At 43.7% G+C, this 13,174-nt stretch overlaps 1 protein-coding gene across 1 annotated transcript in view; it reads left to right on the plus strand.

Annotated features, from left to right (window-relative positions):
* MTHFSD (methenyltetrahydrofolate synthetase domain containing) overlaps window positions 1-13,174 on the plus strand; it is an 82,216-nt gene that overhangs the window by 66,947 nt on the left and 2,095 nt on the right. The window contains exons 2-7 of the mRNA XM_009332335.1: window positions 100-192; window positions 1,355-1,468; window positions 2,051-2,164; window positions 4,266-4,356; window positions 5,226-5,338; window positions 5,553-5,678. Coding sequence (XP_009330610.1) covers window positions 100-192; window positions 1,355-1,468; window positions 2,051-2,164; window positions 4,266-4,356; window positions 5,226-5,338; window positions 5,553-5,678 — 651 coding nt within the window. The remainder of the gene's footprint in view (window positions 1-99; window positions 193-1,354; window positions 1,469-2,050; window positions 2,165-4,265; window positions 4,357-5,225; window positions 5,339-5,552; window positions 5,679-13,174) is intronic.

The raw sequence follows: 13,174 nt of genomic DNA on the forward strand, positions 1-13,174 counted from the left end.
GCCCGTTCCCGCGGGCCGGGCGGCTGGCGAGCGACGGCGGAGGGTGGCAGAGCTCTGTAAAACGCCACGGGGCGAACAGCACACGTACATAACTTACAGCGAGTAAAGAAACGCAGGTATCGGTACCCAGCAAGGCGTGGCGGGCGGGTGCTGCGTTTTAATCAGTGGATACAAAAATACTTTGTGAACGAGGTAAATCCATTTATGGGTGGGGAGACTGAGGCATTTGGAACTGGATTTCACTCCCCAGGGTCTTCAGCAGGTCCGTTGGGAGGGAAAGCTGAGGTCACCCACCTTGTAGGACTTTGCCTGGGAACTTACAGCGCGCTGCTGAAACGCGAACGGTGGCCAAGCTAGTGCAGTGGTGGGAGAACCCTTCCTCCGGCTCTGGCTCCGTCCCTAGTTTGGTGGGCGGGAGGAAGAAATAAGAGGACTTCCAAGTATTCAGTTACTCAAGGCCACCGCTTTACCGTCTGCCTGGTTTAGTCCAAGCTCAAGGTGTGCAGCCACGTATCTGCCATGTGTTGAAGAAACGATGACCAAAATAGCATTGTGGGGGTGTGCGTTAGGTGTTTTAGCCCATGAGTGGCATCAGGAGAGTGGCCCTGTTTTTGCTCAAGGGACTGGCGGAAACGTTCCGCCTTAGTTGGGCGCTGAGGTAAAATAGGCGCTGAAGCGGGTGGAGGAAGCTTGAGGCTCTGTCACGCCCTTAAGCAAGGGGATATCAGAGATGAAATTACACCCTGGGGAGTGTGTGCTCTGCTAAGCTTGAGCACCTTACTCAGTTAAGAAGTGAATCTTCTGGGTTCAGTATAGTCTCTGTAGAGAGCCCTGTCCAGAAGGTCTTAATCTAAAAGAGTCTCCGACTATGGCTTGTGTTTAAAGGAATCGGTTGTATTCGTTGACCAAAAAGGGAAATTGGTCTCCAGCTTTGAGTTTGGTGTGAATGAGGGTGAAGGAAGGCGAAGTGAGGGTACTTGGATCCCCTCTTTTTCTGAGGCCTGCAAGATACTAGTCAAGCACTCAGCGTCTGTTAGTATGCGAGAGTTTCCCATAGAAAACGTCACAAAATTAGCTGTGTGTTCCTCCCACTTAAAATCTGGGGAAATCAGCCTCTCTATAGGGTGAAGGACTGTAAATTTCCCATCTCTGCTGTGAACTCCTTGGTGATGCACTGATATCTTACGAAAACAGGGTGCCTCCCATGCTGCGACAAGGCTTCTGGGTTTACAGGAGTTCAAAGCTGCCAATACTGTAAAAATAAATCCCGATGCTCCCCAAAAGAACGCTCGCTTTCTCACGCTGGAAGTAAGTGAAAGTGTTCTCTTCTCTCTTGATACCTTTCTTCATGCAGGGGTCTCGCCAGGCTTGCTGTTCTATTAAAGAGCTGGATGTGTTCGACAGAGCACGTGAGATTAAAGTGGATCCTGACAAACCTCTAGAAGGTGTTCGGCTAGCTGCACTGCAGGTAAACAGGACCTTTGCACCCCTAAGGAGGAGACTGGGGCAGCAGTGCAGGGCTTGGCGGCATCTCATGGCCAACGCCTGCCATTTCTCCGGCGGGAGCTTTACGAGTCCTGAGCCTCATGAGGTTGCTCGTGTAAGGATGTCTTTGCCTTTTTGGCAGATGGTGGAGGTGGGGTTTGGGGAAATCGGTATGTTGCTGCGGAGCGGTAGCTGTTTCGCTGTCATTGTATTCTTATTCCCTGAAACACGAAAGGTAGCCTTGCATCAGATGGCCTTACGTCAATCACCAGGTGTCAGACTTACCTCAGCCCCGTGCATGGTCACTAGCTCATATGTGTAGCTCATTTGTGGACATGCACTTTAGACCAGTAGGTATATCTTGCCATCTATTTCTTAAATAAAATCTTGTCTGGAATTTTGCTGTACTGGAGGGAATTCATCTACAAGCACTACAAAATCAACAATGCGAACTACATCATCAAATAAGATGACTGACCATATGGAGACCTGTGGGACAGTAAAAGTATTTCTTTAGTGTAGAATGAGCCCACCTCTTTTTAATGTGATGACTTCTGTTACACAGGCAAGGAAGACTTTGTTGGTTCCAACACCACGTCTGAGAACTGGGCTGTTCAATAGGATTGTTCCACCTTCAGGTGCAACCAAGGAGATCCTGCGAATATGTGCTACGTCTCAAGTAGGAATGAAAAATGGGGGAGGTCTGAATTAACTTGTAGAAGAGTGCTGTGTTACGATAGTCCAGCTAGAGGTTGGAAAACCAGATGCTACCTGAAATACTGTTCTGCTAGTATGTTAGTCCTTGTTTTGTGTACACATCCACCATTAATATTTTTTTTGTTGGCACTTAAATCGTGAGGAAATTTAGTCTTTTCACCATATTTTATTAGTAGAATGGTATCGATATTTTGTGAATGCTTTTTGGAACATTATGAGCAGCTTTCATAGGTGACTTAGATCTTTAGGTTTCTAATAAATAGCACTCCTGTATTCTTCTGCAGTTTTGAGCTAGTGAATCCTATAAGGAATATTTTAGTGTTTACAGTTTTTGCATAATCTGGTCAATGAAATATTGGGTTTTACTAAATAGGAAAGATCAGTTCTTTCAGAATCCTAAGTCTAAAGAAACATTAATTCTGTCATTTGCATCAACCAAGGTACAAAAACGTGTTAACAGTTTTCTTTTGAAATGTGGTATGTTGCTGCCCTCTGGTGTTAAAATATCATACTGTACGGCTAAAGTCATTTGGCAGGGAAACCTGCGTTATTTTGTACGCATCTTTATTTGGTGTGAAAACGTAACTTGTACAAAACGAATAGGCCAGCTATACAGGTTTTATTTCGTTCTTTATCTCCTGCTAAAGGCAATAAAGTTCTACAGTAATCCTGTATACAACTGAGGGTTGTAAATGGATGGTAATTAGTAGCGACTTTCTTTGTTGGAACTTCTATTAAAGTCACTAACTAATTAAGCTTTTCAGGGTTGAAGAGCACTTTTGAGAGACCTTTCTTTTGACCGGCTTCAGGCCTCGTATCTGATCTGTGATCTTACCACCGTGTGTCTGGTTTTTCCCCCGACCAGGCGTACTAATGAATAAATGCTATTAGCAGTTTATATTTACAAAGCACCGTGCAAACAATTCTTACCACACTGCTGTGAAGTGGATAATGAGTGTTATTACTGATAGTCAGTCGCAAATTACTGATCTTTTTGTGCTCCACACGGGAAATATTTGGCTTTTTATTGTGAGGATCAACTTAGCACAAAGTTGAACTGGTATGAGGAGGGTTTCCATTATGCTGTGCACATGTATTAAGAGCGAATGAATCATAAGATATCTTTCTAAAAGTTTTAAACCTCTGATATTTGAAAGCCCAGGTAAACACCATTTCTAATTTCTGCAGCTGTGTACAGAATTTTGTTAGGATATGTTCTTTAGAGAGGAGCCTGAAGAGGGGTGGATGGGGATGAGGGGGGAGAGAGGGGAAGAAAAAAAGGATGACAGGGCTGTGTGAGGTTTTTCTTTCCACTTGTTAGGAACAGTGTGTTTTTCTGGTCATTAGTGTCTCAGGCAGAAAGTTACGGTAAAGATAGCTTAGCTTTGGAGTGGCACATCCTGAATGATGGTCATGCAGCAAAGTGTTGAGGAATATTGTCTCGGGGAACGCGTAGGCAGCTTTGGAAGGTGCTTCTAAAGATACAGGTGTGGAGAAACTGGCAGTGCAGTGGGTGCCGTGTGAAATGGAGAGTGATCCAGCTTATGTACCTGGTTGTGCTTCAGTGAAGCATTTTGTGTGACTTCAGACAAGCAGCTTAACATCTTTATGCTGTAGCTGTCTGTGTCTGAATTAACTTTGTGAGAATTAATTTAAGGATTTGTAGTGCTCTGATATTCCTCATGGGCATGAATTTGCATATTATGACTTTAGGTTAGTCGTAGTAGGGTAGGAAGTGTCATTTGCCCTCATTTTTAGAAATGGATGTCCAATAAAGGGTTTCAAAATACGCGTTTTTGATCCTAAGTAAGTAACCTTGCTTAGAAAAGTGCCCACCTCCCTTAGCTCTCCTTGAAGTGTGCCAAAATTCTTGTCACTGTTGTAGGGAATGTATTCTAGGATTCCCTAGAGGATAACTTTCCAGACATGTACAGCTTGGCTATACATGGAAGAAACACTTTGAAACGTGGGGAGTTACTTGGATTTATCAAAATATTCTGGATTTCTGCCTCACTGGTTGGAAGACTGCACTCTGCCAACCGAAGATTATGTTTTTCTTGCAGGGTATAAAAGAATACAGTGTGCCCGTAGGCCTTGATGGGAAAGCACGAGTGGACTTGGTTGTTGTAGGATCAGTGGCCGTCTCTGAAAAAGGTAAGATAAAGCCTTGTAAGCTTTTCAGGAGGAGGGTCTTAAGTCACAATTCACAATGTCAGTAGGCTCCACGACGTGTTCCTTTTGGCAGACCTGAACGTATCTTTGGAACTGTATTACGGTCTCGAGTTCTGTCTCTTCTGTGTGACAAGTCACTGATCCCAATCCAACCAGGAAGAATCGATGCCTGCTTTACAGCAGTGCCGCCAGGACTGCGTGGGCAGGCAGCAGTGTGGTTTAGAGCATGCAGGCCAGTGTTTTGGCCTTCAGTAGAACTATTCAGGCAAGCAAAATTTTTTTTTTTCTTTTAAAAGAGTCAGAGGGCTCCCTGTTGAGAGGATCTGCTCTGCTCTCACAGGGTATGTGAAAGGACATGTGTTACAGCTGCTGATTCAGTACCTATTTGGGGATCAGATTTTGCATTTTCTAGTATTTTGAAGACCTGCTGGTGATGAAAAATTTTCCACTGACTTTATCCATTGCCTAAAAATAACATGCTCTTCATGTGTGACCCAGACTCCTCTTTACCCACATGAAGTTAACCTATGTTTGGCATGAATAGAGGGTTCTAATTACAATGAGTAAATAGGCTTCTATGTTAACTGAATTGGACTAAGTTTGGTTTATCCTGAGTAGGAGGCTCCTGGGATCCTTTAGGAGTTCATTGAAACTAATGTTTTATTTTAATTTGAGTGCTGATTACAAGGAAAGTTGTATTCTGTGAGAGATGCCGATTCCCGACTTAGAGCTCTGTGTTTGGTTTACCTGTTGCAGACCGCTTAGTTTAATTGCGTGCTTTTGATAGTTACCAGCCTTTCCACTCTGCTCTTTCTGGGTTTACCGTCACTGTTTGCTTTTGTGTGTTCTAGGCTGGAGAATTGGAAAAGGGGAAGGTTATGCAGACATGGAATATGCAATGATGGTGTCAATGGGCGCAGTGCAGGCGGATACACCTGTAATTACTATTGTGCATGACTGCCAGGTAAGCTAAAATATCAGCTCTCAAGTGACGAGTCAGAACTGTGTGATACCGAATGGTATGTCTGAAGAAGAGACTTGGAATGATGTTGGTGTAGCGTCTTTGCCTTGTTTCCACTGTCATTGACAGATGTTCATATGTTGTGAGACATCAGGAATGGCATGCAATTTTAGTGAATTTGTTTTTAACTATTTACCAAATCTCTTGTTCCTCGTAGGTGGTTGACATAGCAGAAGAGCTACTTGATGATCATGATTTAACTGTGGATTATATACTCACTCCAACAAGAACTATCAAGACTAATTGCAAACGACCGAAACCTCAGGGAATAATATGGCATAAGGCAAGTTACCTCTGCTAACGGTGGCTTACTGGTACTGCCATTCTGTTGATAAGTCCCCCATTTTTACATAGAAACACGTTTGTTATATTAGAAATACTTGGAAAAGGAGCAAATGTGTTTGTCAGATGAAACAAAACAACAGCGTGTGTGTTCAGTGTTTTTTAAGTGGTAATGGTGAGGAGGAGAAAGGTATTGTTGAAGCTGAGGGTGCTGTACGAAATGGATTATAGGGTGAGAGTCACTGGAAACATTGTGGATTTTTAAGGTAGACGTGGTTTCTTGTAGTTGTTTGTGGTATAATAGTCTACGGAAGCTGAGGGGCTTCTCCACCTTATGTGTTTTATTCCTCAGCGCTCATTGCAATTGGCTCTGTTCGTTTTCTGGAGGCAGTACCACCGAGAGAACTTCATGGCATTAGGCCGTGTGGAATGGGTGGAATATGTGCTGCTCCGGTTGTGAAAGGAAAGCGTGACCTCGTGGCTGGTACGTTGCTGTTTACGTAGTGGATGTATGGGATGAACTTTCAAAGGATAGGTGAATTTGTGGCTGGAGCTCATTTTCAGGTGGAGGAATAGTGACTTTATACTACTTTAAATCATGAATTGTTATTTATTGATAAATATGTTTTATGGGTTTGGCCTTCCCGCCCAAGATTGTCAGAAACTTCAGCAGTTTCACAAGTGGTTTTGGAAAAGCGTTTAGTGAATTGTTTTACTGGAAGTTCATGCTGGGAAAACTCCTTCTTTGTCATTAGATTTTCATTCCTAAAACCATCCAGTTAGGGAGCAGACGCAATCCCGCATGGTTGAGTAACAGTAGGAACACTGAAATGAGGAATAGTATACCCATGTCTTGCAGAAACCACTGAGGAATTATTAGTGAATACTTCTAGGGAAATCAAGAGTTGTTTGTTAAGCACTTGCCAACCAGCAAAAAGAGTTAAATTTGTTAAGGTAATGTATCTACAACAAACAATTCTAGCCAGTACTATTTTTATTCCTTTGGTGGGAGAGTATTTTACCCTGCCTGTGGTTGAGGGTTTGAGGTTATAAATAAATAAATAAAAGCTCTGTCTGTACTAGTGCATTTTTTCCACTGAATTATTTTTGAATCGTAATTTTTTTTTAGGATATTATTGACTGTAATTGTTTTGAAGGTCTACCCCTTGTGCTCCATCCATCTTGCTAACATACTCGTGATCACAGTCTCTCTGTTTTAGTGTCAGACGTCAATCTCATTAAGTGGCCTTGCTAACGCTTTTTTATTGTCTGTCTGATTCCCTTTAGCAGCAGCATCCATCAAAGGTCTGGGGAACGCAGTCTCCTGCAGGCGCCGTCGAACTTTTGTGAAACTTTTGCCTCTCATGAGAAGTCAGTCCCAAGCGATGTATGAAATTCGATGTTACCTTTGCATTTCTTTGCTTTTTAGAGAAAAAAAAAAAATCAAGATTGGTGTTACAATATACACCCCAGAAACTAATGAAGTATTTGCTGCAGCTCCTTTGTGCTTGTGTCTAAAGCTTGAGGAGATGCTTAGTAGAGTTGTACCTAAAGCTTGCGCCACGCTGACTTTAGCCAGTTTGCATGAGATGGTGAAACTTTTTTTTTTATAGTAAACTCAACATTAGTGGTATTGTCTGAAAAACACAGCTCTTGCTGAATTTTCTACAGCTTTCACTGAGAATGGAGCACAGCACACGACTGGGCATTTATGTGAATATTTGAATGTTGATTTAACACCTACAACTGCTTTTGGTTATTCTTCAGAGCATGCGTTGATTAGATAAGCGTGCTGGAGAACACTAGCCAGAGCAGGGATAATCATTACATTTCCGTTGTTTTGGGACAAGAACAAGGTGTCGCGTCTACCTGATGAAGAAAGAAATTAGCATTATTCTTTCACAGGGAGCTGAACGACTTGTGTATGTTTGTGGTTGTGGTGGTAGCTGTATGAGCAACTCTTGCGCAGAGGGTCTTGGAGGTGGGAGGTCTAGTTAATCAACAGGGTGTTAAAAATGCAGGATTTGATACGGGTTATTTAAGTGTTTGTCCTTTGACTTTTCCTGGCTGCTTCGACATCCTTTTCTCATCCTTTTCTCTACATCCTTTTCTCCTTCAAATCCTGGCTTTACTGGTGCATTCCTGTTCCTCAGAGCAAAACTAAATGAACCAAGAGGTAGTGAGTAAATAAATAACCTACTTCTAAATATGGTGTTTTGTCAACAGAAAGTAGCTTAACTGTATTGTTAAGATGTGTGTTGTGTAAAATACATTGCAAAAAAGTTCATCCTCCAGGAACACGGGCTGGATCAAGCCAAGACAATGATTTAAGAGCTTAAATTAAAGGTGTTTGCAAACATGGGATTACAGCCAAGCATTGTTGTAAAGGATGTGCTTTCCTGAAGCTGTTAGGATAAATGGCCATTAATACATACACTCTGTTTTCAGCTCGAAAGAGGTAAGAAGGTACTTATGCAGCAAACAAAATGCATGTCTCCAGGCCAGATTTCTGTGCCCGAAGGGGTACTGCATTTTCCTGGAGTGTTTTTGTTTGTTGAGTGCTATGTAGGGAGGAAGTAGTGTGTCAGATATGGGGACGGGGTAAATAGGTGTTCCTCTGTGAGTAAACGATTCACTTCTTGGGGTAATTGGCATGACTTGCCCTCAGTTGCCTCCTGTCAGTTCTTCTCAGTGCAGAATTTCCAGCTGAGCTAGTTCTTGCTGTCGAGGTAGTATGTTTTTCCAAACAGGAAGATGTGCATTACTTGCTGTGATTTTTGTCACAGAAATGCTGATATAAAGACTTCCAAGGAAGTGTAAGAGCTACAATATTATTAATACCAAAGAAGCATTATCAATATCGGTGCTAGGCACTCTAGAAACACTTCTAAATACAGAGGCAGTACTGGAGTGTGTATACGGGTAAGTTTTCTGCATCTGAGTGCAGGGTTTTGAGAAATCAGTATGTGCTCTTGGAGAACAAGAGCTGCTAAGAGCTGAGCACTCTGGAAAACTTTATTTGGATGCCAGTGGAGAATTATTTGGCTTCATCTGTCTTGAAAATCTAACCCATTGTTTCTGGGAACTCTAAATTGATGAAATGACTTACTTTCTCATCTAGTATTTTGTATGGGTAGCTGTGATCTTTATCTGTGACACTATTATATTTGTCACAATTATGAAGTTATTTGTGCTGTGCTTATTTTAAATTGAAACTGTACAGACCAATTAAAATATTCAGGGTCATGAAGAGGGAAATGAGAGTAGTTGGTGGAAAAATCCCTAGATTCTAGCAAGCATTTCCTTCTGTTTCTTTAATCATTCTTTTGCTGAGAATTTTATAGAAGTCGGAAAAGATTTTTCCCAAAACGAAATGAACTGGGGGGAATCCCTGGGTCTAATGTTGGAAGAGTTTAGTATGCAGTGGCAGAGATGGAAACTATCTGACAACAAACAGCTTTTGATTCGGGTCTGTGATAGAATATTTGGAAAGTAAAATTATGTTGTTTTAAAGCTCAAAAAATTCACACATTGAAGCTGGCAAAACCTTCAGCAGGGACACAGTGTTGCCATCAGAAGAAAATTGCTGTCAGTTTAGCCAAGGTTTGTTTTGTTTTGTTTTTTGGAGGGATAGCGTGAGCAGGGCATGCTTCCACACATGGTTAAACATCTCAACACCTTTGCAAATCTGACCCTTGCTGCAGAGTCCATGGAATCGGCTCTTGCTGATGGATTCCAAATGTGGGTTGCATAAGTTTCTCCTGAGGGACACTAGCAGACTTCATGGGCTGCCAGCTCCCAGAAATATGCCCTCGGATTGCGTGCACATATTTGGACATTTTGTGCAAATGAATGATAAAATGTTCGACTGTGCTGGCCCGTCCTAGCTGTCTTGGCTTTGTCTGTGCTGTAAACCCCTGTGAGCTCAGTGCTCCTTGAAACAAGCAACTGATCTAGGAGACAACACGAGAAGTGGGCTCTGTCCTGGAGGCTTTTATGAGGAGTCTAGGGTCAGACACCCCTCGGGGGGGCAAAGATGAGTCTTTCAAACACCTTCTGCCTAACAGCCTCAATACTTGGAAGGGCTGGTAGATCTGCTGTACTAAAGATTGTTTGGTCTTGTTCGCAGCCTTCCACGGCAGGGCAGCAGCATCATCTGTCTCCACCTTGAGCCACGTGTTCTTCTGTCGGTTGGTGTGTGCAGATAGGTAGCTGTGTGAGGCAGAATTAAATAGCAGACCTAGCACGCTCTCCAATCTATAGCTGTCCTTCCCTCATCTGCCGTACATCAGAACTGCACCGCCTCTGCTGCCAGGGAAATCAAAGTGGTGTTTGGCTTGGCCTGCACTGTATCAGGGGTCAGCATTACTCATTCTGTCAGAGGACAAACACATCTTTCATTTTCCCCAGCAAAATATTGAAAGTGGCTCCGTTCACTGCTCTGAATAACAGAGGTTGAAGAGAGCCCTGGTATTCCAGCAGAGACGTTGCAGAAGTCCATCTGCCACTACGTTGTTTTGGGACCAAACCAGGTGTCGTAAGAGTGGCTGCTCAGGGTTAAGTGCTGGGAGATTTGTATTGGCAGTCAGTATTTGAGGCTCTGTTTTGTTCAGGTTTCTGTCAGAAAGGGACCACGTTTCCCCTCTCAGCTCCTTTTCCCATAGCCCGGTAATTGTGTGCCAGAAGAATTCATCTACCCTACTGTCCTCTTTCCCCAAGCCTCTCCCAGCTATGGCAGGGAGTAGGCAGGATTGTTAAATGATTGATTGCCTTTGGTGGAGTTATTTTTAACCTGAATCGCTTCAGTTACTGAGTTTATAGCACAGACCCACAAGCACTTCTGTTGGCCAACCCCAGAGGGCTGAAGTATGGCACTGGCCTGGGAATTGGTGGTCAAGGGATAACGGGAAACTTCTTCGGCTGGCTTCACTGCCAAAGCCAATCATTTAGCTAAATCCCAACGCTCAATACAAAGTTTACAAACATCAATAAATGGTTTGGCCTTGACTTTATAGGAATGGGGGGAGCAAGGGAAGAAGCTTCCACCAGTGGGTTTGCCCAGGTCCGCATAACTGGATCAACCAGACTTGGGGTGGAACCCAAGTCCCCTGCATCCTGGCTTAGCCTAAAGCAGTAGGCAAGGCTAGAGAGGAGTGACCAGCCGGCACAGGACCAAGAAACGTGCAGCTTGTTTGAAAGAGAGGAGGAATATCTTTGGCCTCTCTCCACGTGGAAATAAATCATTGCAATCCTCCACAGCTCACAAGACAAAAGAAACTTTTTGCATGATCGTAATTAGCAACACATTGTACTACCACAGAGTTCTTTTGTTTGCTATTTTGCAACAGAGCAGAGCAAGCTTTTTCCTCTCCTCTGCTACCCACTGCCCTCTTTGCCCTTTTGGCTCTCACCCCGTGCACCCCAAAATAAGTAGTGAATTGGTTTGTTGAATTGAAACTCTGAAATCCCAAACTGAGTTTCTGCCTTTCCTTGACATAAAAGTGGGGAAAAATAGGGAAGGATTTGAAAGCTTTGGCCCAGCTGAAAGGTTCTCCTAGACCCCAGGGAAAGCAGCCCCTAAGGTAAATCCTCTGTCTCTCTTTTGTGGCAGAAGGATGTCAGTTGACAGTGTCAGAACTTCTCTAATGTAGGTTTTTTACAGAATGTTTTCTATTACAAACAAATCTGAGTGCCAAATCAACTGCCTTTGTTGCTTCGGTACTGTTCTCTCTACAGAGGGCTGTATTTAAGGTAATGATAGGTTTACCTCGTGGGGTGGTGTTTGATGAGCAGAGCTTCAGCTTTTGTAGAAAACTAGTTCATAGCCCTTACGGAGACATATATGCTGTTGTAACTACATCTTCCTGAGCTTGCAGGGAGCCTGAAACGGTAGCTCGAACAGCTCCAGTCAGATGCCAAGAACTACTGGCCACTCTAGTGAGAGGAGAAGCCATGCTGAAGCCTGGCCAGTTGAAGTCTCTTGGAGAGTATGCTGGCCCTTGGATTTTCTAACTCCTCTCCTTGATTTGTCCTCGGAAGACTGGGAGTTCCAGAGATGATCCTCTCAGTGCCCATCTCTCTGATTCCCTTAATCTACAAGGCGGTGAGGGTTTGCCCTTGGTAGCATTGATCTTTCTAACTAAACACCCAGTCCATGCCTTGGGAACTGAGTTTAATTTCAGGGTGAAAGGAACTGTACGTACACTTGGTAGTAGATGGAGGTTGTGCTTTGGGCTCAGGAGTGATTAGTTGCATGAGAATAGAAAAATGTTTTTCCTGTTTGGTTTAATTAGCATAGAGCTTACATTTCACATAGAAACTTGACAGAGGACAACAAATGTTCCTAATTGTTGGCCAGTAAAAACAAAGTAAGATGGCTTCAGCCATTGGTTTGATGTTGTATCGCCCAGGGAAGGGGAGTTTGCTGTCAAACACAGCAGTCTTGGCTGAGAAAAACAAATCAGTCCAAGAATCCACAGAGCAATAACTCTTCAAAATCTGAAAATGGCATGTACCTTTCAGAGTGCGGAGGCTCCCAGAGCCCCAGAGGAAGTCCTTGCCTCTCTGTACTGGCTGCCAGACCAGGCCAGATTAGTTCAGAAATTGTTCTCAGTCATAAAGTTTGCTTGTTTAAAGGGCCTGATCCCAAACGCCTTGACTCTGGCTCTGCAGCGTGGCGGAATGGAGGTGGCCTCTGCCACCTATTCTGCTGTTTGATATTACATTAACAAGATACAGCTAGGACAGGCTTCATGTAAATTATATTTTTATTTTGTTTCAACCTGAAAAAACTTGCTTGTTTGCTCTTTGGAAGAGGAGCCCTGGGGCTGTTTTAAGAGACTTCTATTGACTGGCTTTCCTGTTACCTAAACCTAACGTTGCCCCCACCCTATCTTTAATTTTACTCGAGTCACTTCAGAGCTGGGCTACTCTCCCTCGAGATGTGTGAAGTTTAGACTTTGTGTGGTGCAGCCAGATCCAAACTCACTCTGACTGTAATTGTAGAATGAGGAATTCAGGGGCTCTGAGATGAGAGAGATCTGCAGGCGTATTCTAGCCAGGATATGCTGGTGCTAGTCCAGTAGAGCCTGCTGAGAAGTAGTGGCTCATAAGCTTGGGTGCAGTACCCTGCTAGAGTGGCTTGCTCACACTGTGTGGGCTACTAGCTTGGGTCTCTGCTAGCTAAGGCCTCGCTTCCTTAGGCTCTGTTTTGCTCCCTAAATTTAAGAATTGGATCTCGTGTTGATGGATGTTCTGCTTGTCTAGCAGCCAAGTACGAATTACTCCTCCTTCCAACTGCAGCCTGCAAGCCAAGAGCTAGACCACATTAGCTAGGGAACCACTGTGTTTCCTGCCAGTCACTGAGTGCAGCCTGGGGCATCTCATGCCTGAGATGGATAGGGTTCAGCTGTCAAGAGGAAGAGCCCTTCCAGAAAAGCTGCTTATGAACTGGGGATGGATGGAGGGCTAGAGGGTTCACAGTTTTGAAGAATAGTG

This window comes from Pygoscelis adeliae, unplaced genomic scaffold (genome assembly GCF_000699105.1).
Source record: "Pygoscelis adeliae isolate BGI_AS28 unplaced genomic scaffold, ASM69910v1 Scaffold18, whole genome shotgun sequence".
Lineage (NCBI taxonomy): Eukaryota > Metazoa > Chordata > Aves > Sphenisciformes > Spheniscidae > Pygoscelis > Pygoscelis adeliae.